At 35.5% G+C, this 26,392-nt stretch overlaps 4 protein-coding genes across 8 annotated transcripts; all 4 read right to left on the bottom strand.

Annotated features, from left to right (window-relative positions):
* Positions 1-91: 91 nt before the first annotated feature.
* Positions 92-1,755, bottom strand: LOC111019229 (expansin-A1). Its single transcript, XM_022295578.2, has 4 exons — positions 1,597-1,755; positions 1,353-1,484; positions 935-1,247; positions 92-849 (listed from the first exon to the last, which is right to left on the bottom strand). Exons 2-4 carry the CDS (start codon positions 1,480-1,482, stop codon positions 546-548), a joined length of 747 nt encoding a protein of 248 aa, XP_022151270.1. The 5' UTR covers positions 1,483-1,484; positions 1,597-1,755; the 3' UTR covers positions 92-545.
* Positions 1,756-11,718: 9,963 nt separating this feature from the next.
* On the bottom strand, positions 11,719-16,218 carry LOC111019222 (RING/U-box superfamily protein). 3 transcript variants are annotated; one of them, XM_022295563.2, is made up of 4 exons: positions 15,468-16,218; positions 14,250-14,916; positions 12,902-12,942; positions 11,719-12,817 (listed from the first exon to the last, which is right to left on the bottom strand). In XM_022295563.2, the coding sequence occupies exons 2-4, from the start codon at positions 14,632-14,634 to the stop codon at positions 11,942-11,944; spliced, it is 1,302 nt and encodes a 433-aa protein (XP_022151255.1). In that variant the 5' UTR covers positions 14,635-14,916; positions 15,468-16,218; the 3' UTR covers positions 11,719-11,941. The 3 variants fall into 3 exon arrangements, with proteins under 3 accessions (XP_022151255.1, XP_022151254.1, XP_087973349.1); XM_022295562.2 differs by having other exon boundaries at positions 14,250-14,886; XM_088117223.1 differs by having other exon boundaries at positions 14,250-14,743.
* Positions 16,219-16,836: 618 nt separating this feature from the next.
* LOC111019223 (uncharacterized) lies at positions 16,837-19,678 on the bottom strand. 2 transcript variants are annotated; one of them, XM_022295567.2, is made up of 6 exons: positions 19,289-19,678; positions 19,068-19,163; positions 18,759-18,974; positions 17,967-18,063; positions 17,315-17,377; positions 16,837-17,209 (listed from the first exon to the last, which is right to left on the bottom strand). In XM_022295567.2, exons 1-6 carry the CDS (start codon positions 19,526-19,528, stop codon positions 17,016-17,018), a joined length of 906 nt encoding a protein of 301 aa, XP_022151259.1. In that variant the 5' UTR covers positions 19,529-19,678; the 3' UTR covers positions 16,837-17,015. The 2 variants fall into 2 exon arrangements, with proteins under 2 accessions (XP_022151259.1, XP_087973350.1); XM_088117224.1 differs by having other exon boundaries at positions 16,837-17,206.
* Positions 19,679-19,815: 137 nt separating this feature from the next.
* On the bottom strand, positions 19,816-22,770 carry LOC111019224 (uncharacterized). Of its 2 annotated transcripts, none has more exons than XM_022295568.2 (7): positions 22,610-22,770; positions 21,663-21,824; positions 21,147-21,209; positions 20,999-21,046; positions 20,807-20,860; positions 20,297-20,360; positions 19,816-20,205 (listed from the first exon to the last, which is right to left on the bottom strand). In XM_022295568.2, exons 2-7 carry the CDS (start codon positions 21,780-21,782, stop codon positions 20,102-20,104), a joined length of 453 nt encoding a protein of 150 aa, XP_022151260.1. In that variant the 5' UTR covers positions 21,783-21,824; positions 22,610-22,770; the 3' UTR covers positions 19,816-20,101. The 2 variants fall into 2 exon arrangements, with proteins under 2 accessions (XP_022151260.1, XP_022151261.1); XM_022295569.2 differs by having other exon boundaries at positions 19,816-20,202.
* Positions 22,771-26,392: the final 3,622 nt, after the last annotated feature.

The following is a 26,392-nucleotide window of genomic DNA, read 5'->3' as shown; positions in this document are numbered from 1 at the left end:
TTGGGGCATTTGATGGAGAAAGCATAACAGAGGAAGCCCCACAAGAGATTGAAAACATTAATACTTAAAAAACAGAGGAACAGAACAAAAATAAGTAAAGTCTGCGTTTTTCATTACTGAAGGAAACTGAAAATTTACACTTTCAGTGACCAATAATACAACAAATAAAAGTAGCGCAGCAGAGAGCTGATTAATGATTACAACACAATGAACTCACAATGGTAACTAAAATGCAGGCGGGTGGTTAAAGCCCACCTCTGCCAACTTCTGCTTTACAGCAAAAGTTAGGTTAAAAAATCCAAATAAGTAGCCAGTACAGCCAGCCCTCATTCAATGTTGCGATTTGAATCAAAACGATAAAAAAGAGCCTCCCAAAATAAGCCCGTTCCTCATTTTTTGATCCAAACACTCACATAGTATATACTATATATCTAATAATCTACTAATAGTATACTTTAAGAGGAAGAGAAAAAAAGGTCACACTAGATTTTTTGTTTTACTCTGCTTAATCATAGAACTTATTTTTGCTAGAAGAGGGTAATGAATCAGAATTGGGCACCACTGTAAGTCTGGCCGAAGGACCAGCGGGCGGGGACGACGTTGTTGGAGACGACTGTGCGCCCGTCGCTGGTGGTGACCTTGAAGGAGAGGCTCTGGCCGTTGAGGTAGCTGTTGCTCTGCCAGTTCTGTCCCCAGTTCCTTGACATTGCTTGCCAGCCAGTTCTTGACCCTTTGATGGAAACTGCGTGTACATCACCAGCACCACCAACGTTTGTGATGAGCACCAGGTTGAAGTAGGAATGGCCATTGATGGTGAACCTTATGCCTCCCCGTCTCCCGCAGGGTACCCTACAAAAACCCCCACAAAAACTTGTTAATTGAATGGCTCTGGAAGAAATCCCCTGTCCTGTAAAACTCTGTTTTGATGGCTTACCTTCTGTAGGCGACGGGCACAATTCCTGCTCTGTATTGGGCAATGTGTTGGAAGACGGGCTGGGAGAGATCAAAGTGCTGTAGAGGAGGGTTGCACCATCCTCCGTTGTTGTTGGGAAGGGCATTGTTTGGAGGGCAGAAATTGGTGGCCGTGACCACAATAGAACCCGGCAGGCACCATTTAGGGTCACTCGCGCACCTAATCTCATAGCAAGAGCCGCAGCTCAAGCCATTATTGAACAGAGCCGTACTCAGAGCAGCAGTGTTTGTTCCATAGCCTTGACTGTATAAATTACCATACCCACAAGCCCCACCTGCAAAATTTCATCAAACACAAAAAAAGTTCAGCCATATTTCACATTGTGTGCCAACTGTTTGTCGAAAGTCCTCAAAGAGCTCATGAGTAAAACAGTGCATACCCATTGTCCCAGAGGCATCACTCCCACCGTAGAACGTAGCGTGGGCGCTAGTCCACCCTCCTCCTGCATAGGCATCAGCAGAGGAAACCATGGCATAAAACCCCGCCAAAAATAAAAGTACAGAAGCCATTCCTGCAAAAGAGAAGTTCAACTCTCAGCAAATCTTCCATCTCTCTTTTACCCATTTTCAAACAGAACATTATTGCAAACGCGAGAGAGAAAAAGAGAGAGACAAGATGATTACCAGAAGAAAAGAAGTAAGAAATGAAGTAACAAAAAGGAGATAGAATGTGAGGCAGAGGAGTGAGGGATTGGAGGAGTGCAGGGGACAATATATAGAAAATTTGGAAGTGGGCTGCCTCACAGAGACTAATTAACCACCGTCACCACAGACCAACACTTTTTAAGCTGCTGGGGCCTAAAAGGGAGTCTTCAAACAGTAAAAAAAAGAGGGAGAAAAAAAAAAGAGGTTTGTTTTCTAAGCATCAAAGGGTGGTTCCAGGGACCAAAACGTGTGGCTTTGGAGCTTTGCTAGTGAGATATCCAAGTGGGGCAAGCCGGTTTCCATAGCCATGTGCAAGCAAGCATCATCATCCCCAAACCTCTTTTTTTTTTTTTTTTACTTCATTCTTTTGTTTCTTTCAAATTGTCCCCTTCACTCATTTTCCATTAAGATTATACGTCAATTTTAGATATGAAAAGAGAACAACGTTACATAATTTTGTACTTCTTTTTAGAGCCTTATGTTACAGATAAAAAGAAGGAGATTGAATCTACAACCCACAGAAGGATGACAAGTTTGTGTAAAAGTTCTATCGATAATTTGAAGGGTTGATGGGTTTTTTACACCACAAAACAAAGTATGCATTAATTTGATTTTAACTTGATTTGAAAAATAAGTTATGAAATAATTTTGGAGGAGCCCACTTACAGTTGATGTATATTCTTTAGGTAGAGGGTCCACTGAGAGTTGCTGTACAATCTGAACATATTCAAATAGGAGCTGACCCCCCTCCCTCCTATTTATCAAATTTGAAAAAAAAAAAGACATATTGCGTAGCACGTGGGTGATGACATTCTTTTAGCTGTCTTGAATCAATCCCCCCTCGACCAAATAATTTTCCACTTTTTTTTTGCCTTTATAAAGTTTATTTACGTGTGATTCTTTATATATTTTTCTGTTAGTTTATCCCATCATATCTTTAACATAATTTAATAAGACTGTTCTATGTTCTGCCATTTTTTCCAGACTCAAAATGCTAACTTGGTGTTGCAAACATAAATCCAGTGCTGATGGGTAGAAGGAAAAAATCATAAATGTTATATATCTAAATATAGGGAAAACACAGTAAACGACACGAGAGAAATTTATAGTGATTCCCCCAAACTATGAGCTACGTCTAGTGTTTCTCAACAAGATGTTCTACTATAATATTAGGACAAATAATCTCTCAATCTAGAGATCTCCACAAAAGCCACCTGAACTAGAACAATAGAATCTTAGGAAACAAGAATTAAAAACCTCACAAAATACCCGCGAGAATTGATGGTTGACTTTGCTCTACAACCCCTGAGAACTCGTCTCTGAAACTCTGCCAAACATTGTTGCCACGCCTCTGAAATCAGTGCACCAACATTACTCTGACCGTCCATATGATGTATGCGACAATATATGCGACAATACACAAATAAACAAAACCTAAACAAAATAGCTCTATTTACGGGAGGCCAAAAATCCTAATCCTCATAAAAAAACAATATTATAATTTTTTTTTTCTTCCTAGGACATAGAGTCTCTTATTTTGGTTCCATTGTCCCAACCTATTGAATAATTTAAACATGTTTAGAATGGTATCAAGATCCAATAAACTCAAACGAACATATCTAAAAAAGAGATCCGACTGAGATTTGCGAGCTTAAAAGAGCCACGGAAGAGTCTATATTAAGAAATTTAGAGACCTAAATGAACTAATTCATCCTACTGTGGACTAGTTTTAGAATGCAATTTTACAAATAAACACTAGGATCCATCAAGGAGAGACAAAAGGGAGAGAGAGTAATTGAAACATGGAGTCTTGAGTCAAATTAGCCATTTTGAAGATGTCAGAAGTTTGTTCATACCAAGAACTTTCTATCCATTTCTTGATGTTTACATCCTGTTTTTAGACTAACTGCTGGTCTTCTTTCTAGTCTAAAATTTCAACTTATTCCGAAAATATAAATAAAAGAAGTCTTATATTTCAACTAAGAGATAAGGTGCATTGATTACTGCAATTATTTTCTTCATTTGATCAAAGATCCTTGTAACAAAAATAAAAAATATTAGATTTGGTAAGAAAAATCATGGGGGAAAATGGTTTCACACGTGGGTAATGGTAGAAATTGCCCACATGTGCGAGCGTTGGCTTCGTGGACAGATTTTCTACATTATATTATATTAATTAGATGATGACTTAGGTAGATTAAAGAAGAAATAAATCATGATTAATTCTAAGGAAAATAAAATCTGCATGGAAAGCGACTTCCAAATTAGAAAGATTCTTCACTAATAATCCAAGGCTTAACACAACCGAGATTTACGGCACTATGTCTCGAATTTCAATATTTTTTTGGTTAATTCTTTGAAAGCCAAAGTCCAACCATTATATTATCTATACTTTATTTTTCCTTCCTTGGACTTCAATTTTCTTTCTTTATTTTCGTCATTTTCCACAAAATTTCACCTTTCTTTCTTAATTTCAACCATTGTGTCTAATTTTCACCAACTTTTATTTGCATATTTAAATTATTCTCCATCAAATATGTACGCAAATTCAAATCGTTTGATTCAACCCCGCCGGTCAAACTTGGCTATAAACACTTATTTATCATATTAATTTAAGTGTTGACATATAGTTTTTTAATCAGAAATTCAAAGAGCAAAATCACGATTTTTAATTTTGATGCTTTTTTTGTGTGATTTGAAAATAAAAATCCAAACCTACGCTATTTGAAATTAAGATTTTATCGACGTTGAGAAATGTCAATACAAGAAAGAAAAAAACGAAAAAAATATCAGCAGCACCATCGGTTGAAGACCGTTGAGAGATCCCACTACCGATGAAAAGGTTAGTTTTTCCATCGCATTTAAAAAGGTCGAAATAGACTACTTATGTGTTTTTTCATTTAATAGTCCAATATTACGAAAGTTCAGATTTTCATAAAATTATTGTAACTTGAATATGTAAAATATAATATTGTTAGTATATAAAAAAAAAAAAAAAAGTGAAATGAAGGAATTTGGAAGCAGTAGAGGACAAAGTGAAAATAGAGAAAAGAAAGCGAAATGTAATATATCTTGACGCCGCGAATGAAGCAGCTGCACATGCACGTCTGTCTATCAAACTCAAATTCAAGTTGTTTTCTAATTTACCCCAAAATCCAATCCCCCAATCCCTCTCTCTCTCTCTCTCTCTCTCTCTCTCTCTCTCTCTCTCTCTCTCTCCATATTCTTCCAAATGCCTTTATTACAATTTTGTACAAAAACAACGCCACAACCAATTCATCTTATTTTTCCTCCAATTCAAATCACGCTATTTATTACTCCAATTTGTGTATCTTTGTGCTAAAACCAATTTGTGAATTTTGACTACGAATACATTCTCTTGCAAATTTAAATATGTTGTTTATTCATATGGTATAAAGATGTACAATAATTCTACTAAAAGAAATTTGGGCCTATTGCATGAGAGAGAGATGAAAAAAAACAAATAGTGAAGAAGACTTGTTTTACAGCTTTGACACAAAATTTCCTAATTGAATATTAGAATGCAGGTGATAAAGGATAAGATAACTTTGGTTGATGTGTATATTTAAAATCTTTCTATAGATGATTGATTACTTTTTTGAGACACGATCGTGACCGCTTAAAATTGTGTGAAGGATGGAGGATGCATCCCGACGTTGACACGGCAGATGTTTTTGTTTTTAATTATTTATTTTTATTTTTCAACTTTTTTGGGCTGTTTCACTGTTGTTGTTGTTGGGAGGAGATCTAATTTTTGAGATTTGATAAATTGATGTCTCCCCACAGCCCATATCCCCATGCGACACCAATTTGCAAAATTCACATGCTTTTCCATCACCAAGAGAAGAGAAGAATGCTGCGAAAGTTATTAAACCCTCTTTTTCCAGATTTTCGAAGTGGAGGAAAAAATAAATAAATAAAACAAAACAAAGAACAAAATTCCAGTCAACTTTCTTCATTTGACTCCTTACTTTTTCACTTGTGTGGAATTCACACGCTCATTCCAATCAACCATAAAAAAAAAATAATAACAATAAATTTTTAATCATTTATTTTGTATTCATGACTATTTAGGTTAGTTTATACTTATTTCTACCAAATACTCTATTATAAATATTGGATGCTATTTATCAACCACCACATCTCAACGTCAGGAGTTATCTATCAACGGAAAGAAGACAACTCTTTAGAGAATAATTATATCGAGTCAGATTTCCTCATCTTTGTGTTCTCAGTTGAGCTACTTCGTTTTCTATACTCCAGTCGACCTACGATAGGCACAAGCCGAGAGGTTAAAGAGTAATCCAGGGAGCACACACGGCAAACATATTTTCCAGCAAGACAGTTCGATCTTAGGTTGTCGAAGCCCTTCGGAAGCTCGCCTAAATAGAGTGTCCCACCTCTTTTAAAGGTATACGAAATATATTCCATCTCGAATGTAGATCAGATTGTATACTGATTAGAGCGTCGGAGTGTTAATTCTGTTTTGTAGGTTTTTGAAGTACTTTAGTAGGAAATATAATCTCTCTTTAGTCATTTTCGTTTCTCCAAATACAAGGTTTATAGTGTTTGGAAGAGATGAATTTGTGAGGTTTTGGATTATTATCAACTAAATTATGGAGTTACATGGGTAAAAAAAAAAGAAGAAAAATAGTGATAAATGAGAATATTTTGAAGTATATTTTGCAATTACAAGTTGTTTTAACTACCCTTGGTAGGTTTTAGGTAGGTAGCTCACCCAACCAACTACCATAATGCTTTATTTCGCCTTTCTTAAATTACAGTTAAAATCTCATTAATTAAAGAGTGAACCAAACACTCCATGCCTTGGATTGATAATTAAATATCAATCCAACCTTCGCCTTTGGATTTGGTGGGCCATCCTTTCTAACGAGAAGGATCTACAAATATTTGGTTGCCAAAATCCGGAAAGACAACCCCTAGTAATTAATAATTACTGTTGTTGTAATTATTGTAATTATTATTATTATTTATTATTATTATTATTGAAGGGAGAGAAGTAAAGAGGAGTAAAGGAGACCAGCTAGATAATTAAATTAGTTATTTATTGCCCTCGTAGGTTTTTTTTCTTCTCTCATTGTGAAACTTTATGCTGCCGACAAAGATGGTGTTATTTTATTAATTACTGCGGGTGGTGGTCATCTTTATCTCATGAAAAATCTAAATAAATAACTATTCAAGTTTCTTTTATAATTATTTCGTTTTTTTTTTCAAAAATAGAAAATAAATATAGAATAGTTATTAAATAAATTTTATTTTTTATTTTTCAAAATTAAACTAGTAAACATCACTTTTTTTTTCCTATCTACTTCTACAAATATTTTCAAAATCTAATATACAACTTGAAAACTAAAACAAGTAATTTTTATAACTTGTGTTTTTTCTTCCTTCTAAACTTTGCTTAAGAATTCAAAATTTTTTTCAAAGAATTGTGAACACTATTAAGAATGACTTAGCTTTTGGCCGAATATTTTTACTTTTGTCAGAATATTTACAAGTGTTTGAATGATTTATATATCAAATCTATTTTAAATGTGTTAAGGGTGTGTGTTGTCGTTGCTGTCTCGAGTTCGAATAACTATACTTGTAGAATAAGATAAATTTTAAGTTCCATAAATTTACCTACGCCAAAACAATAATTCAGTCATTTGAAAAATAAAAAACATTAATTATGAGTATAAATATAAGTTGTAAAAACTAAAAACTAAAAACGAAAGGATTATTCAACTTTAAATATTTATCACTAATTATGGTTATTTTTCTTTTTCATAGAATTTTCTATACATTAAGAATCAAATAGAAAGTTATCTAACAGATGAAGAACCTCTAGATATATTTAACTTAAAAAATATATATAAAAGTAAGCAGGCTTTTGTTATTAATAAAGACCAAAATTTGTTCATTAACCTTTCATCTAAAATTTTTAATCTATACTTTCTTTGAGATTAAAAGTTGAAGTGTTTATTTTACTAAAAATAATTGAACTTATAAAATTAATTTTAGTCAGTCATTCAATCGTAACTAAAAATAAAAAAGAGAATATTTAAAGCGATTTATGTGTATATGATAGATAGTCAAAGGAGCCGACGATCCGACCCTAATTGTAGCAGCAAAAACTAGGAGCAATATGAATCACATGGACACCCAAATTAATTTATTACATACCAAATTTAGACACTTGATTATATTAAAAAACAAACTTAGATAGTTGATTAAGTTCTTGTTTTCATTATTAAATATAAGTTTATAAAAAATTTAAATGATCAAATAGTTAGGATTTGAGAATTAAATTAAAATATTCAAAATTTATGCTTTTATTTATTCCGAAAAAAGTAAAAGATCGTAAAACTACTCTATAGAAATGATATTTTTTTTAGTACAATAAATTTATGGGTGTGTGGAGTCTGAACATTTCATTTTCTTCGATAGAATTATATTCATATATATCTCTGTTTTCAAATATCGAGGTCGAGAACTTGGATCATAATTTAATTTATGATGAAGAAGTTGAAAAAGTCAAATTGAACATTAAAAGAATAATAATGTGCCATTTAAAAATGACGTAGAACGCGATGCATGGGCTGTAATTAATAATGTGCAATTAATTTTCGGCATCACAAAAACGCTAACTCCTAAACATTTGAAAGGCGTACCCAATTTCACCTCTACTCCCAAAATTAATTCTTTATCCCTTTGGTACTATAAATAATAATCCTATAATTATTTCTTTTTAGAATTGAAAATTAAAATAGGCATTTTAAACGTTTAAACATCACAATATTTCTTTTAAAAAATAATTTTACCATTTCAAGTGAAATGATAAAAATTCAAACGTATGACATGGGAAGTCCAATGTATGATTTAACTACTTTTTCTTTTACCCTTTTATGTCCACACGTATACATATCTTTTTGATGATTAAAAAAAAAGATAAAATAAAATTATAAATAAAACCTTTTCATTTTATATCTCTTTTTTAATTTAAAAAAAAACATATCATAGCATAAATCAAAGTCAAAGTCAAAATGTAACATAAAAACACATCAAAAATGTCAATTTTTTATTTTTAATATAACATATAGAGATGGAGGATTCAACTCACAACATCTTAATTGGAGAGATATATATATCAATTACCGCTAAACCATGTTCATTTTGACGAAAAAAAAAGATCAAATTTACACAATATAACTCTTTTAAATTTTCGAAAAGAATGTTTTCATAACTATTTCATTTCATATCACTTCTTTCTCAATTAAAAATATTCTCCAATTTGCATACAAATTTTAAACACACAAAATTTTAGTTTCATTATTATCTGAAAAAGGCAAACATAAACAATATTACTATTTTATAATATTTGACTTTTTAAAATGTGAACAAAACTAAAATGCCAAAGTAAATGGTTTTTAGAATTAAAATTGAAACAGCTCCCATTTTTCGAATTTAAAATTCCAGAAAAGGAGAAATAAGAGAGGATTACCAAAATATTTCAACCTTTTTAATTTATATCTCTATCAAACATTTTATTAAAAAAAAGAAAGAAAGTGAAACTTTATCAAATATGTCCATAATTAACAAACACAAATATCATTATAAGTTTTTGTGGACCAAAAAATGCGTAAGCCTGACTTGTAGATGACCCAAAATACATGAGAATTGTGTAAAATAACAAATAAGAAAACTAAAAGAAATGAAAAAAGAAAAGGGGGAAAAAGCTTACCTTTCATGTTGTAAAGGTTTCCACCACAAGAGGCCTACACAAAAACTGTCAAATTCTTTGGTATATATACCAAAAAGAAAAAGGAAAAAGGAAAAAAAGTCTCTATCTACAAAAATAATAAATAAATAAATAACCAGAAAAGATGGTAACGAATGGTGCTGTAAAGGCACTGAGTGAGCCAACAAAAGCACATCCATTTCTTTTCAAATAAGCCTAACCTAACCCAATGCTTTTTCCATATCCCTGAAATTAAAATATAAAATTCATAAAGTAGACAACCAATTGCATTACACCACACGACTCATTGAAACATGCCATATACAAGTCACGTTAATACGAGCATACTCAACGATAAAGACATAAATTTTATTATGTCGAGAGCAAAAGTTCAAATCTCCACCACTCCATATTTGTTGTAATAATAAAAAAAAGAAAATTGAAATGACGAAGAATTAGTTTGTATACATGTTTCTTCCTCGAGTCTAGGAATATACAGACTTTTGCAAGCTCATTACTCAGAGTGGTGCCTACAAAAACTAGTGTAGAAATTGGAAACATATATTTTCACAATCACATGATTAATTTAGAGGTTGGATTGAGAGTGGCTCAATGGAGAGGAGGGGCCCTTTTCTTCTCGCTTGCTGGAAGCCAATATAATCTTCCCTCTTTCATTTCATTTCGCCAACTATTTTTGATCCTAAACAAACTAATTAATTCCCTTTTCTCCTTTCATTTCATTCTTTAATTTTGCAATGGCACGTGGTTAGATTTTTCTAAAAAACATCTCCTTTTAACTCTTCCTCTCCCAATTCTACCGAAAAGAGCATTTGTTTTGGAAAACTTCGAATGCCTTTTCACGAAGTTGTGAATTAAAATATTGTATGATGTTATTTCGAAATGAGAAAGGGAATTCCAAAATTCCGTGACCCAACTTTAATAAAGTATATCTTACCTTTTCATATTATATATATATATTTTTTCCTTGGAGTAATGTGAGTGGAGGAAAGAGGGAAAGATGTAGAGTGGGAGTGAGTATAGTAAAATTAAAATCAAAATCTATCAACAAGTCTAGCTCAAGCGTCACCTGTATTCTTTTCTTCGAGACCAGAGGTTAGATTACCGTATTTCCAAAATGTTGTATTAATAAAAAAAAAATGAATATGCTTGTCACAATCATTTGTTAATATTGTCCAATTGTGAACAACATCATGGCTTTACCCCATTTGCATTTGCCAACTTAAAATTAAAAGCCCCACTTCCCATTTTTCCTTTCCCCCATCAATCACTTCCCCATTTTTGGCTGCTTCCGCAGATTATCCCCTTTCTCCGGAGAAATTGCTTCTTCTTTTTTAATAATGTATTTTAAGAAACAAATTCAAATTACCGATTTTGAAAATAATTCTGAAGGTAGTTGGCCACGGTTTACGCCGCATGAGAGCGACGTAGAAGTCGCATGCAACGCATACGATTAATTTTGTGTTTGTGGTGCGTTCTTTACATTTATGAATTAATTAAGCATTTGTTTATGTGTATAGTGTTTGGCATGGTGGTGTGCTCCTTCCAATATTATGCACAATTTGTTTGTACACCATTTTACTTAAATTGTGTAGGTTGTATGCAATTTCTACCGCCTCGAATCCACATCACATATTGCATAAGATGATACGTGGTAACCGTAAATCGTGTGGGTCATACACTGATATTTCACTTTGACAAAAAGCTACCCTATTTTGTCAATAATTTAGATATATGCTCTAGTTTTATAATTTTTTATTTAATTTATATATATATAATTTTTTTTCTTTGAAAGCTACACTATTTTTGAAATTTTTTGAATTATATTATTTATGAAATTAACTATTTTAAAATCAATTAGTTATCTAAATAATAGTGCAAGTACTTGGGAATTTTTGTCTCGGTAGGTTTAGGATTTACATTCTGCCTAGAGAGAATGAAATTGCATAATAGTAAATTAATAATTACTTATTGTTGGTTAACCAATGCTTAATCATGGTTATTTATTTTTCCGTCATGATTGGTTTTAACCCAAAGTACAAACAAATCATTCGCTTTTACTGCCATTTTATTAAAAGTAGTGTTAATTTCTTTTGTCATTTGTGTACTCTCTGTTAGATTCTTTCTTTTCTGATAAGTAATTATAGTCCACTGGTAACCCAGTTCAGTTTAATCCAGTGGCTCACTACCTCATTCAATAGGATATGATATGGTTCCCTTCGCACGCCCATTTCTAGATTTTTTTTAGTTTCTAAAGATAATTACTTAATTATTAATTATGAGTTTAATTCGTTAAGGTGGGGAAGAAAAATGGAGAAAAATGAAGGAAAAAAAAAAGTACTTTTTTCAGTTCATGTTCATCATGGAATGCCACAACTCAACTATACATCGATTGGTAAATCAGTAATCTGGAGAAGCTAAAATTTTCCCAGCTCAAGAATTTGGAACGAATAAGCAAAAATACAGGGGAAGCTGATTCGAAAAGAAAAGTTCTTTGAAATTCCTTTTTCTTTCTTTTCTATCTGAATTATCTACATATTTCAATCACAGTTTCATACTGGGTCCAGCTGAAGTTCTTGAACAGCCAACAAATTCTTGATCAAATGGTCTTGCACTCACCAATCGTAAAGAGCCACTTTTCAACTTTCCTGGAAACTCTTTGCTGGAATTTCCCTTGAAAGAAAGGTTCTTTATACGATTTCGGTTAACTAGAAGCATCGAATTTCGTGGAGGTGCGTGCAAGGCCCCTTCGACACAATCTCCTACCTGAGCACAACCCCATAGTCTCGGCATCCCCTCCTCGCTGGTTGAGGGTCTAGGCCTACTAGGTAACGTATTCACATTCCTCAATCTTGAATTTGCTTTTTGCTCGGGTGAATGATCATCCTCATGTTTCAAGCAAAGCGGGCATGGTGGGTCACTCTTACGTGTCTTTGGAGTAGTCTGCTCCAAGCATTCGGCATGAAAAACATGTCGACAAGAAAGAACTCCAGCAACTGGCATATCAGTACTTCTCACGATGCGACGAGAACTCCATGGCGATCTCTGTGAAAGAAATCTTTCGCATAAGCCACAACGGAAACCATCAGATCTACATGATGATCTAAAGTAGATCTCTGATTCAAGTGGCTCGGACACATCGGCAAAATCAATGCTGCTACTTGCACTGCTCCATCCTTGGGTGTCTCTTTGGGGAGTAGGAGAATCAAACTCAGTGAACCCTAAATTGGTGGATTCAAAAGCTTCTCCCGAGGAAGTTTGCATAGGAAGGGCAAGAGGATGAATAGGTTTGGACATGAAAGAACGACGACTCGCAAAGTTCCAATTAGAGGATGAGCGTAACTTGACAGTCGGTTCTGTTTCGCTACTGTCTGAATGCGAGAAAGTAGAGCTCCCACTATCCAGATTTTCAGAGGTACCCTGCAAAATGCAATTGAAAAAAACTTAGAATTTGCTAGTTTTATGCTAGTCATTGTACCAGGGAGATGATACGAAATTCAGTACCTCTGCCGCAGGCCTAAAGGAAAGTGTCACCAATGAAGGATCTGGGGAGAAAGAGAAACAATAAAACAGTTCAGTTGATGAAGAGTAACATGAATATTATTAGCAGAAACAAAAAAAAACAGTTCCAATATTGATGGATTCTACATTATCCTATACACTAAGTATGCCACATCCTTCTCAGTGATGTAAAAATAAGCAAGCAATAAACTTAAAGTAAAAACTTGGAACATCTAAGAGCAGAGATAGAATATATAAGGCAGTTTTCTAATTAAAAGCTGGGCATTTAAAATAATCACAGTCAGCTCATTAACAGTTAGAACAAGCATCTCACTTATGTTTACATCTTTTAAAATTTAACAGAAACACGATATTTACCTATTTAGTAAGCACCAGTTAAGCTGCTTGTTTCTTTTTTATCTTTACTTGAAATACATCTTTAGTGGTTCTTTTTTTCTTTTTTGGTAATTCTTCTATAAAAACATACTTAGGATTTTGAACCAACATCACAACTTTATGGAATCAATGCATGAACTAACTTTAACACTAGGGAAAAATTAAACTGGTAGAACTAGCTGCTAGAGGATGCCATGCCACTTATTTGTACTTGTCCATAAATTTCATGCAAAATTCACTTGAACATTTAGGGAAGAAAGAAACCAGTTGAATATGGCCAAGGGGTAGGGTAAAACTAACTGACTTTAAGAGAGTATTTCCCTTTTAGGAACATTTGAATAGTGCAAACAAGAAAAATGCAAACAAAAAATCAGAAAAGAAACTACACATCGGTTCACTAGAGCAGACTGCTCACAACCTTGCCTCAACTGTTATAGTTTCAAGGGTGGGGATAATCAGGCTCAAGGATACACATCAAGGACATTTCCCACTCTTAAAATATCAGACAATCATTCCCCATTTTATGGCTTGGAAAAAACGCCCTTTCTCCCTTCCTCCCTAAACAGAGGATATTGTAGTTATCTGCTTAAAATTCTCTCACAAAGGTACAGCACACTCACAAGAGGAAAGCAAACAAACACACACACACACACACACACACACACACAAAACTACAATAATCTGTAACTAAAATCTCTCCCATACGTGTGTGCATGCACACATAGACACTTACTTAAAAACCATTTAGATGGAACGATGAAACTATGATAAGCACTTAAATGAAATAAGAAAAGTACCAACTCTACTATATTAGAACCCATTACCCAGAAATGTAAATCACGAGAAGGAAATTGAACTTAATCACAAATTACCAAGTGCCCATGAAGTTTCCTATGCACCCACGATGATGAGAAACAATAATATGACTACAGAAAATAACGAACAGTAATAGTACCCCTTTTGGTTGAAGTTTCATAACCATCAACATTGATTTCCTGAATTGCTGGAGGCGTCCATTGAGGGCCTTGTGAGATGTCAGATGGACTACTCAAAAACAACCCAGCACCATCAGATGCAGAGTTGTGAGTATAAAGATGGTTTCCCCTTATCCAGCTGCGACTTTCTTTACTATTTGATGATGTAGATGACCCATACAGTTGCGCGCCATCATGCCAACCATGTGACAACCCTTCAGACTGGAATCGGATATCCCATCGTGAAGGAGGTGGTGAGAAGCTCGTATTTGTATGCCAGAAAGGCTCGTGAGGACCCATAGACCAATCCCTGCTAGCAGCATTTGATCCATGTGGCCTTGCAGCCACACAACAAAGGGATCCCATTTAGCTATCTGCTCCCTTTGACCGTTTCTGCTTCCCTTCAATTCTTAAAACATTAACCAGCAACCATTCCGCTCAAATGACTTAACGTAACACATTTCCGAGCTACAAACTACATCATGGAACACAAAGTTTTGGAAATCAAAACCCACACTTCACTGAGTGAATGGCCTCTGAATGTTACTCAAAAGTTTCACATATGCTTTTACTCTTTGTAACAGGTAACAAGCACAAACTCAGTTATATCCCATATTCCTACAAAGTCAACGAGCAGCCACAGCACAACTGCCGTCAGAAAAAACGTTCCCATTATAGGTAATAACCACATCGAGCCAACAGTAAGAAGGTCCATATGTATATTTAACGAGCACATGCAGCAATAATGAGGTACTGTAAGTAGCTGAATAAGCTAAAGAACATACATCCAGGCAACGGATCACACAAACAGTGAATTCAAATAACACAACACCCAGCATGTAACCAAAAATCAGAGGTCAACAGGCTAACTGCTGAGTCTCCTGGAACTATATATATGTACAACAACCATCATAAATGATATCTACGAAGCTAGAATTAGAAATTTTAAGGCGAAATAAACAAGAATCTATCACAACCTGACACACAGTGCACTAGAAAAGGAAAACTATTCAAGCAGAAAGAAGAGGAACAAAGAAGAGAGAAAACAAACAAAAGGAAGAAAGCATTCCAGACTTGTAACATAAAGAATCCTGGGAAAAAATGCCTAAATTTAGGGGAAAAATCAAAACAGTACCCCAGAACAAAGGACGAATTAAACATTGCTTTGAGAAACCAAAAAAGGGCGAAAGAAAGCTTACATTTTTAGGGACAGAAAAGAGAGAGAATAAGCACAAGCAGCACCGATTGTGCAGAAAAGTCTGTGCGACACCAGCGACCAGCTGTCTGAACGGAAGGAAAACCCTAGTTTGTCGGAGACGGAGAGAGGGACCGTGACTGTGAGCTCACGAACACAGAAAGGGATTAAGAACTTTTCGCACGAAGGTGTCGATGTTGCAGAAAATTGGTTTAAACACCCTCTAAATTTCGGAATTTTGCAGTTAAGTCCTCACACGAGTCTCCAATATCAAGGAATAGAATATATTCTACTTTTATTATTTTGGGAAACTAATATGTCCTAACTTTTGCCATTAAAGTAATCATTTGCATGTAAAACAAACAAAGCTGCCCATTTAATGGTATTAAATACTTTTTGGACCATGATGTAGATTTGTATTTAAAAAAAAAATACATTGAAATAAAGATTACAATTATTGTAGTTTAATGAAATAAAAAAAGGGAGTTTTTTTTAAGCCCATGATTGTTGTATTTATTAGTTGAGGAAGACCTACCAATAATTGCATTAATAATCATAAGGAAATTGAATGCATATTTACCAACTCTGTCATAAGTATTCAACCTCTATTATAAAACACGTAACCGTACCATAATTAATTATGTACAAGGACAAGCCAAATATGCATCGTGAGCCACATTATTGATTTTAAAAAATCTTCATTATTCATTGAAAAAAAATTCATTAGAGACCTTTCACCTTTTTAATAAATGAGTTAAAAATTTCCTCAAATAAATAAAAAAATAAATGAGTTAAATTATCTAGAATTTCAAAAAATATCTAATATATCTCTGAACTTTCGTATTTAACTTTTAATTTTGTGGCTAATAATTTTTAATGTATTTGATATTTTTTTAATTTATGGATTTACTGAGCACAAAATTAAAAGTTTAGAAATCTAACCGACAGGTACAAAATTGAAAATTTATAAACTTAGTAGATACTCAACCTATTAGACACAAGCCTTTTGTCAGACGAAGGCCTTGGTCCATCGGTGCCTTAGGGGCAATTATCCACGCTGATCGTCCTCACATGGCCTTAGTGCTCAGGTGGTACGGGGGACACAAATGTCAAACATCATGAGAAATGTACCACCACACAATAAGTATCATGTAGAGTAATGTCTAGCCCTGAATTTGTTCGGGTGTTTGATTCTACCCGAGCTGCTAATGTTGGGTTTTTTGGGTAATGGCACCGGCTTGGCTAAAACAAATTATCAACATGGTTGTTCAAACAGGATTGAACCCATAATTCACTTCCTGACATCAAAACAATGTAGAGATCTCCAAACAAAAAAAAAAATCAATATATGGTGTAGCTGAGGAGATGCATCATGAACAAGAAGGTTAATATTTTATGCACTTAAGTAAGAACTGGAACAGGAAAAATGGTTTTGCAGAAGCTTAAGATGTGAATATTCAGGCTCATTGGCCTGCAGAGAAGAGGGAAAAAAAAACATAGAAGAAGACAATGAAAGAGGATACTGAGTGAAAATGGGAAGTTCCATTTCTGGTCATCTATAAGCCACTCCATAAACTTGAGGATTTATGAAGGCGGCATTGGAGAAGGAAGCCATGTGTAGATCAACGTTTGAAAACCCTGCTTTGCTTATATCTTGCCCTGTCCTGCGGGTAAGGTGACATCCATCAGCAACTATCTGCTGCAGAGGATCAAGCACATCCTGTATTAATCGAAGCACGGTTCCTTCTACATCGACACAACAACAAAAGAATAACAATGCTCAATTGATTATATTACATACAAACACATGGTTTTATGGAACCAATGAATTGGCGAGATTTGGTATAATACCTTCTGCAGCCACATGTTCAACAAATACGTAAAGTCCACCGGGTCTCAAAACCCTCTTCACCTCTGCACACCACACCAAATGAAATGTACCTTGGTGAGATTCATACAATCATAAGTTGGGTAAATTCATACAAAAACGCAGAAAAATATTTCTTTACCCCCTATAATAGTCCTATCGAGGAATTTCGGTCTATCAGACAGTCTAATAGTAAAAGAAGATGAGAGTCAGACTAGTGTTAGTAGCATAGTTTCATTTGTTTTGATCTATCATTACCCAGAGGAAATGGCTTTGTTTTCGACTGCATAAGCCCACTCTTATATCTTATCATTATGTGAAGGAAATCAAGCTAAGTTAACCAATATATTGATATACAGATATTATCTATATATATGGTTTTTCTTCTGAGCCTGAATTCTTAAGCAAGTATACTTTGTTATGCTATTGTCAATCAAGCAATCGATAGACTGCCAAAGAGCAGAAGCAAAGTCAATTCTCAGCTTACTGGGGGGAGCTCAGGATTTTCTATCAAAGTTCAAGGAAGTCAGGCATGAAGTCTCAATCTTAAGTTTTCGGTTTGGGAAACACTGGTTATTTAACCAATGGATGTCAGAGTCTCTACCAAACTACATCACAATGAAAAGAAGGTAGTACCCTTAAGAGCCATGTCAACATTCATCACAGAACATAAGACAAGTGTCCCAACAACAGCATCGACAGAAGCATCGGGTAATGGTATAGCCTCCCCGACCTAATTGAAAACCAAATATTGGTAAATCCAAAATTCCAAATAGTGAGTAAACTTCATACTTCCAAGAAAATAATCTTGAAAGCACAACCAACTCTGTGTGAGCGCTAAACTATTAGAAATAACAGTGTGTTTGGAGGTATTTTTCAACATATTATAAGTACTTTTCAACTAATTAAAAACACTTCTTCAAATTTTTATGTCGAAAGCATGAATAAGTATATATGATCCGATCCCCAGAAACCTTCAAAAAGTACTTTTAAATGCTTTTAGAGAAAACATCTAACATATGTCTAAAACAAACTTAGTTGAAGCAACTAAAGGAAAATTGGCTTAGTTACAAATTGATAACTTCTAATTCTAAAGATGCGACTATTTAAGATGAAGATATTACTTCAGCATCCAATTACTTCACGATCTCAGAGACACAAACATTCCTTAGCAAACAAATTATGTAAAAAGGCATAAAACTTTACTGAAAAGACAATGGAAGTGACCCCAGCCATCAGATTTGTCGAACCCATTCATACCAACTGGAATGCTTCATGACTCAAATTTACCTAAACTAGAAATGCTTTCACATTCAGTAACAAAGACAAGAACATGAAGAAACTGCACGATTTTTATTCAATCACATATGCCATGCAATAATTCAATGAAGTTCAATAACGAACTGCAGAGTTTATAAAGTGACATACAGCTTGTTTAAACTCGAAATTCTCAGGTGGCAGGCCAGCATTCAATGCTGCTTCCCGAGCATATTTCTCCATCTTTTTATTTGGGTGCATACCATAAACCCTCATACCTTCATCCCCGTAACACTTAAGATTGGGACCTGCCCCGATTCCAATCTCCAAGACTTTCTGGGCCTTTCCTCTCAAATTGGCAAATATCTGGGACTTGTAATCCGCAATCTGACCAAACAAAAAAGATAGCAAAAAAATTGCAACAATGTTAGCATAGCAGTTCGCAAGTTCCAATCAAATGCAACGTAAGTTGGCTCCAACCTCTGCTTCATAGGGTTTCATGCCATTAGCCAGAACTGACGCGTAGAAATCCTCGTACCAGTCTGGCTTGGGAGGATGAACCCGGTTCAATATAGCCTGGACACAAAACCAATGAACCTTATCATCAGGGCTTTATGGGGAAATTAGATAAGAAACATGTGGTTATTGATTTAGGGAGAAAAAGAAAACCCCCATGAATTTCCTTGAAAGAAGATACGCACAGTATAGTCAGAAGATGAATCGGAAGAAGCCATTGAAGGACATAGCGGGAACAGAGATGTCGCTGCTGCTGCTTCAATGAAGCGCCTCCTTCCACACATGCAAGATTCGTTGGCGCAAAACGAACGCACCAATGGCGGCACCTCCGTTGGCTTGCTCTCGGTCGGCGATGGTCTGGTTTGTGGAGGATCATTGTGTTTGGAGAAGATGACTGAAGTTGCTGGAGAGGCGTTAAGGATCATGCTGCTTGATTATTTTCCCCAACCTTTTTGGAGCCTGATTCGGCCCAGTTATTGACACCCGGCCTTCGTGTGTGATTGTCGAATTTCGGTAAAAGAAATAAAAATCTGAAATCTATTGTACTTTCAGAAATATCTGCTGCTCCCATTCATTATCAGTGACGAAGAGAAATTCAGAATATAAATTCTCTCCTAAAAACCCGAACTTTTTTATTCAAATTCTCTTTAAAAGAATCCAACACTTGGGATTATGAAACGAGCAAGAAATGGAGATAGGAAAATTTGGTGGGTATAAATTCTGCCTCATAACAGAAGGTATTATATTGCTGTATTGAATGCACTTGGGCCAGCAAGAGCCAGCTATAAGATTGTAAATAATTCTCGAACGCAATCCAAGGATTGAATTCATAACTTTAAAAAGCATATGAAGCATTACATCATCCCACATAGCATGATCTCCATCATAACAAGTGAAGCTTATAAATTCAGCATGTTTCACTTATTGGCATCATTCACGAACCGTCAGAGAATGCTGCTCAGTCTAGAGAAGTAGATCAAGTGCTCTCGTTCACATAGTTATTCCTTGCACACTTTCTCCTCGGGAACATGGTCATTGCTGCCACTGTCTATTGTGGATTGCTGATCCTCGGCAGCGGGGTCGATGTTGCCATCATTCCCTGCTGAGAACAGGAAATCGAAGCGAAATATTTATCATTTGCTGTCAAAAGTTAGAAGCCTTAGCGGTAAAAATTGAGAGCCTGTGGCTCATACCTTCACCTTCATCTGCAGGAGCATAAGCCGAGCGCCTTGAACGAACTTGCTGATGTGGGGTTGGCTGATTATAACAACAATGGTAATAAAAAATCAGCAAATATTAGAAACAGCATAATAGCCACAACACTTTTAAACAAAGACGTACGTAATAACCTGCAGGTAATCACTTCCGAATTTACAACCATTTGGAAATCCAAGTGGTCTTTCACTTTTTGATCACATACAGGAAAGAGAGTTTGGAAGACAAAATCCAGCTATGGTTATTAGTGAGATTATATTATCTGACTAAAGTATCAGGTGTTTTCGGGAAGACAATCCCTCAATCAACCTCACATTAGAGATTTTTATCAACATTAAGCAAGTGGGTGGATATCAACTGCTGGTTAACAGCTAATAAACTATTACTAAAGAGCAAAAGTATACTTACAGATTTAAATATTTAAAAGTTACGTCAGGTATGATGATGAAACAGACAAAGATAGCCCACTATTATTAAACATCACGCACCTGCAACTTTGGCCTGAGTGCTTCAAGTGGTCCTTTAGGTTTTTGTGCTCCTTGCTGTTACAGAAGTCAAAAGAGTGGTTAGACAAGGCATAAGCATCAAACTTGGACATCCAATCAACATCAAAATTTTGTAGTCCAGATAATTTTCAGCGCCCGACCACAGTTAAGTCCAAGTAAAATCTAAATGAGTACCTTCCCTAATGCCCAATCAGCAGAATCGAAAAAGGCACGTTCATGGTCCTAGATAAAAGGAGCATTTGCAGTTGTCACAATATAGGACTTGAATGAAATTATGAAACTAATATCTCAAAAGGGTAGCTGAAAGACAGCAAATAGTTACTTTTGATATCAAAGGAGGCTTTTTTGGCACTATGCCTCCGTACTTCTTCTTGATGATCTCCTCCTGTTTAATAATAACCATTATTAGACTGTTAGCAAACAAATTATGACAAAACCTTAGTGACACCTCATGACCAAAACAACTGCTGGGAAAGTTGAGACAAATTCCTGCGATTGCATACACACAATTAAAAACTGGACCCAAGACAGGAAAAAACATTTTCCCTCTTGCCCCATCAAGGCTATTTTTATTTTATCTTTTCCCCTTTATGGTGAGCTTTATGCAAAGACAAGTAAAAGCTACTTCCAAAATCCAAATCTTAGCATAAAAATCAGAGACTTTCCCGTTTTAGTATTTTCATAAAAATTTCTTTCTATGGACCTTAATCATACAGAGAACGAAGGCAACAACAAATATTACATTTCAAACACACAGGATTTAAAATTCACCAACGACGGAACAAGATGACAGACAGACACAAGAAAACCACACCATAAATACAGAAATAGCACTAACCTCTTGCTGCACCATAAATACAGACATTTCTTCCACAGATTTGTCGCAATGATCTTGATTTTGGGGGGAAGTATCGGCAATGACTTGCTCCTTTACATCCTCGATATTTTTTTCTGACATTGTTCCCCTTCGTTACAAGGACTATAGGTGAACGGTAAATAACTGCAAGATAAGTCAAAAAGATTGTTCAAAAATAATTTCCCTGCAATCACGGACTAAAGCATTCAAATACGGTAAGAACATTCCACAAGTAAAGCGCCCTTTGATAGAGTCCACTTCATACCAAAATTCCATGATTCCTCGAAAATTTAACTGGAGCACATCAAAATAATTATACATCCGGGTCCAAATCAATTCAAAATATTATACTTTCCAGTAGCCGACATTATGTAATTGGTCCAAGTGCTCGACTTTACACAGAAGTCTGATAAAGCGGCTTATTTCAACCAAATACGAAACCTAGGAGAAAACGACAAAGAGAAAGCTTCTATCGTAACATTATTAACCCTCCCCCAAAAAAATGGTGACTCAAATCAGAAACAGATTTGGAGTTATGATGCTCTGTCAATCGTACAGTTCCCAGAATCATCCCTAGCGGATTTAAAGCTTACAGAATCATACGTAGCACATTTGATCACGTATTTAATAAAAACGAACAAAAGTCAGAATTCAAAACATTCACCCCAATATCATTGCCCCCGTCTGAACGAAACTAATCTGATTCATTAATGGAGGAAAATGTAAAACAATAGGAACTTCACCTGCTAGAAACAATTATCATATTTAACAAACAAATGAAGTTCCAGAGAGCAAATGAAATGAATGGACGGTGGCAATACAAGAAAACGATCCAGTGAACAAAACTGGATTCTCAGTCATTTGATTGATAAGCGTTGTTGTAAGTCAAGATCCAAAATCGGAAGAAGGCGTAGATATAAGTGACTTACGTGATCAGAGACGAGAGATCCCAATCAAAAGTGACGGATAAATTGGAAGCGGAGAATCCGAGAACGGAGCAGAAGCAAAACCGGTGTAAACTGATCTCCCCGCTGCCTAAATCGACAGTCTCATTGAACAGTGTTGTAATCACCAACCAAACAAAGCCTAGAAATTACGCGAATTGCATGAGATCAGAGCGCGTGGTGGGTGGTGATCCTCGTGGGCCGCAAAATCTGGGCTGCTCCTCCATCCTGATTATTGGGCTTTTTTCATTTTGGGCCCAACTGAGTTTTCCATCCCGAGATCCTTTTCATTTCTTTCTTAAAATTAAATGTGAAACTGTGTGATACTAGGGATAATGTTTTTAGTTTTAAAAAATCACATAAAATAACATAAAGTAGGTTTCAAGAAAAGCAATTAGGAAAGAATTTCTCCTCCAAAATCATCTTAGGAGTAATATAAAAGTGTTTTTTGGAAAGAAATAAGAAAAATACTTAAAAGTCCTTTACGGAAAAGTATTTGTAACAGCTGAGTTAATGAGGTTGCGTCTCAAAATCAATTGACAATGAGAGGAGTAGTCCATATTTATTATAAACCTATGTTAGATTCCCTCTCTTTTCAATGTGGGATTCTTAACATGAGAGTTTAAATCCAGTTTAGAAAATATGTATTGTGAGTGCAAGTTGAAAGAGCCCGAGGCTAGGAAATTTTTGGTTATGGGACTTGAATAGTGAGCGCTCAGGCTAGTTTCTCTAATTAAACCAAGTTTGACAACAACTTCCTCCATTAGGCTTATGAAGCCAAAAACTCACTCTAAACTCAATTCACACTTCAAGTGTCACTAATGTTGGATTTGTAAAGTATGCAATTGGGTTAGAGAAGAGAATGATACATGGTATATAGATGAGGACAATTACCTTCACTGGTATGAGACTGTTTAATTTGAACGAGACTATATATAAGAAAAGACGTGAGGACTATACCCAAAACAGATAATATCATATCATTGTAGAGATACTTGGAAGTACGCGTTGTCCTTGACAACTAAAATTACAAAATAATAGGTGTGATTCCCCCTATGCAAAAAAGTGCACATAAAAGAATGGGAAAATGACATGAATGACCCTCCTAAATAAACTTTTTGCTCGAATAACCCCTTCCTACAAAATTGTTTTGAATGGACCACCATATTATTTTAATGAATTTAAAAATGATGAAATTACGTTTATGCCCTCAATTAAAAAACAACGGTTGCTTTTTCGTTTCCCTCTCTTCGTCTTTCTCGTGCGTTTCAACTTCTTCCCCTTCTTCCTCTCTTCATATTTCTCGTGCTTTTCAACTTCTTCCCCTTCTTCCTCTCTTCATCTTTCTCGTCTGTGCTGCTTGAAGCTTACGTTCGTGCGCTTCTTCCTCTTCGTTTCCCCCTTTTTCTCTTATTGTGCGTGCTATTGAACGCCTTCTTCGCGGATTGTTTAACTCCTTCGTCTGCGCCTCGCCCGCGAAATCAAGGTTAGGATTTCACTAAACTTACACTTAATCACTGTGGTGTTCTTGTTTAATTTCGTTGTGGGGTTCTTGTTTGACGTTGTGGGTTTAGGGTTTAAGTTTGAACATTTATGTGGGTTTCAGGCGATTTAGGGCGGATTGATTAGGTTTTTGAAATTATTTAGGGCGAATTGATTTGGTTTTGACAAGTTTACGGGCTAATTCGGATTTCTGGGTTTTAGTTCTCGTGGAGATTTCTCGGGGTACCTCGGGGGTGATTTAACTACATCGAAGCATCTCGTTCAAGGTGCCCCGGGAAATTCAGATGTGGTGTACTGTTTCTGGTAAATTTCTCGGGGTATTCTCGGGCGAAAGTAACCCGAGAAATTTACCAGAAGCAATATTTCCGTCGCATGCTTTCTCATTTTATCTCGCGCGCTAAGTTTTATATGTTATTTCTCGGGGTATCTCGCCCTGGATTGGCACGAGAAATTGAGTATTCATGTATTGATTTTTTTTCGACACGAGAAATTGTAGTTAACCCGATGTCGAGCGAGATTGCCCCCGAGAATTAAGACAGAACATTGCTTGACCACTGGCTTCTTTTTGTTTTTTTGTTTTTGTTTTTTATTTCTTGCTTATGGTTGTATGGCTATCATATTCAATTATGTTTTTACTCGTATTCAGGTTGAAAGTATGGAAATGAGACCGAAAATTGACCCTGCAATATTTGCCTCTGCAAACGTGACCTTTTTATCGCACCTAGCGAAGACAGACACTGATATTAAGGAAAAACTCACCCCTAGACAGCTAGCCATGTTTAGGAAAACTATTTTCGGTCATCTGCTGGACGTGGACCTCGTTTTTAACGGACCGTTGATACACAATATCTTACTTAGGGAGGTTGAGGATAGTACACCGAACACGATTAGTTTCAACCTTTTTGGGAGGAAGGTGTCGTTTGGACGGAGGGAGTTTGACCTTATTAGTGGCCTACACTATGACAGGAACCCAGTTAGGAAAGTTACACATCCTCGTAGACTTAGGGCCCTGTACTTTAACGATAGGACGAACATTGTCTTGAGTGAGTTAGAAAAATTGTACATAGCCGCCCAGTTTGAGGATGACTTCGATGCGTTCAAGGTATCAATTGTTTACCTAGGACTTCAGATGGAGGTGGTGGCCCTCTTAAAAAAAATCTGAGACTATAATCATCGAATATATAATACTGTGGAACCTGATACTGGGGCTTGAATAGGTATACACAACGTATCAAGATGTTGAACTGGTCCCGATCAATTCTAGTAAGCATGAACATGGCACTTATGAGCCCATCGTACGTTATACTATTGTCCACATCTAAACCTCCCATAATCCCACCTTCATATACAGATTGAGACTCATTCCACATACCACCATAGCTAATAAAGAGACGAGGCATCCTGCATCACGAACGAACAAGTTAATTCAAGGTGAAATTACCAGAATTCACGGGCGAAAACATGTAAATTCTCGAACGTGATGCTTATACATCTCGGGCGTGAATGCTATTATTTTCGCCCGAGAATGGTTCAAAAATGGCTCAGAAACAGTTAGAACAACCAGAACAAACAAATTGTTTCACCCATACCACACTACGTTTCAATAGAAGATGAAAGCTAAAAAAATAAAATTATACAAAAGCTAGAGATGCAAATGTGCGAGTTCATAGATGAAGACAAAACATGTTCTTCAAAATAAATAACACCTACCTCGTTCATGTAGAAAAATATCACTTTCAGATAGAAAAGTATGAGGTAATTTACAGGTACGTAATTCTTTTTGTTGTCTGAGAGCTTAGTACAAGATGCACTGATGAAAAGTAAAGTCATTCGTGGGAATATTTTCAGTTAGGTGTTTCCTTTATTGAAAAAATTCAATTCATGGGCGAAACAGAGGCATTTCACGGACGTGAAATTAATGTAGGTCAACCAAATAACTTCATATCTCGAGCGGGATAGTTGTAGTTCACGGCCGGGAAATTAATATAGTTCAGTCCATTTCTCGCGGAAGTCTCGCCCATAATTTCATTATCTTGTTATTTTCCTCAGATTTCGCTCGAGAAAGTAACGATCTCACCCGAGAATTCAATTTGTTTGCGAGGGGTAGTTGGGTACATTTACTACCACTGAAACATTAGAAAAGTCACTAGTGGACCGTTGAAAACATATTTTGAGAGGTGGGTTATCTAAATAAAAAAATTCTCTTGAGAAGGCTATTCATGTCATTTTCCCTAAAAGAATCAATCTATTGATTTAAGTAACTTG

This window comes from Momordica charantia, assembly GCF_013281855.1.
Source record: "Momordica charantia cultivar OHB3-1 chromosome 9 unlocalized genomic scaffold, Mcharantia_2.0 BLBB01000009.1, whole genome shotgun sequence".
In the NCBI taxonomy this organism is placed as follows: domain Eukaryota; kingdom Viridiplantae; phylum Streptophyta; class Magnoliopsida; order Cucurbitales; family Cucurbitaceae; genus Momordica; species Momordica charantia.
Note: the sequence above shows the minus strand (reverse complement) of the source record. Positions and strands in the feature narration are given on the sequence as shown.

Excerpts from the sequence above, each read along its gene's own strand:
- LOC111019229 (XM_022295578.2), bottom strand. The coding sequence starts at position 1,482 with ATGGCTTCTGTACTTTTATTTTTGGCGGGGTTTTATGCCATGGTTTCC. Across the intron at positions 1,248-1,352 it reads TGATGCCTCTGGGACAATGG|GTGGGGCTTGTGGGTATGGT; the intron begins GTATGCACTGTT and ends GAAATTTTGCAG. Across the intron at positions 850-934 it reads GTGCCCGTCGCCTACAGAAG|GGTACCCTGCGGGAGACGGG; the intron begins GTAAGCCATCAA and ends GGGTTTTTGTAG.
- LOC111019223 (XM_022295567.2), bottom strand. The coding sequence starts at position 19,528 with ATGATCCTTAACGCCTCTCCAGCAACTTCAGTCATCTTCTCCAAACAC. Across the intron at positions 19,164-19,288 it reads ATTCATCTTCTGACTATACT|GCTATATTGAACCGGGTTCA; the intron begins GTGCGTATCTTC and ends TTTTGTGTCCAG. Across the intron at positions 18,975-19,067 it reads TGAAACCCTATGAAGCAGAG|ATTGCGGATTACAAGTCCCA; the intron begins GTTGGAGCCAAC and ends TTGTTTGGTCAG.
- LOC111019224 (XM_022295568.2), bottom strand. The coding sequence starts at position 21,782 with ATGTCAGAAAAAAATATCGAGGATGTAAAGGAGCAAGTCATTGCCGAT. Across the intron at positions 21,047-21,146 it reads AGCCTCCTTTGATATCAAAA|GACCATGAACGTGCCTTTTT; the intron begins GTAACTATTTGC and ends CCTTTTATCTAG. Across the intron at positions 20,361-20,806 it reads CACTCAGGCCAAAGTTGCAG|CCAACCCCACATCAGCAAGT; the intron begins GTGCGTGATGTT and ends TGTTATAATCAG.
- LOC111019222 (XM_022295563.2), bottom strand. The coding sequence starts at position 14,634 with ATGGGATCCCTTTGTTGTGTGGCTGCAAGGCCACATGGATCAAATGCT. Across the intron at positions 12,943-14,249 it reads TGAAACTTCAACCAAAAGGG|ATCCTTCATTGGTGACACTT; the intron begins GTACTATTACTG and ends CTTTCTCCCCAG. Across the intron at positions 12,818-12,901 it reads CCTTTAGGCCTGCGGCAGAG|GGTACCTCTGAAAATCTGGA; the intron begins GTACTGAATTTC and ends TGCATTTTGCAG.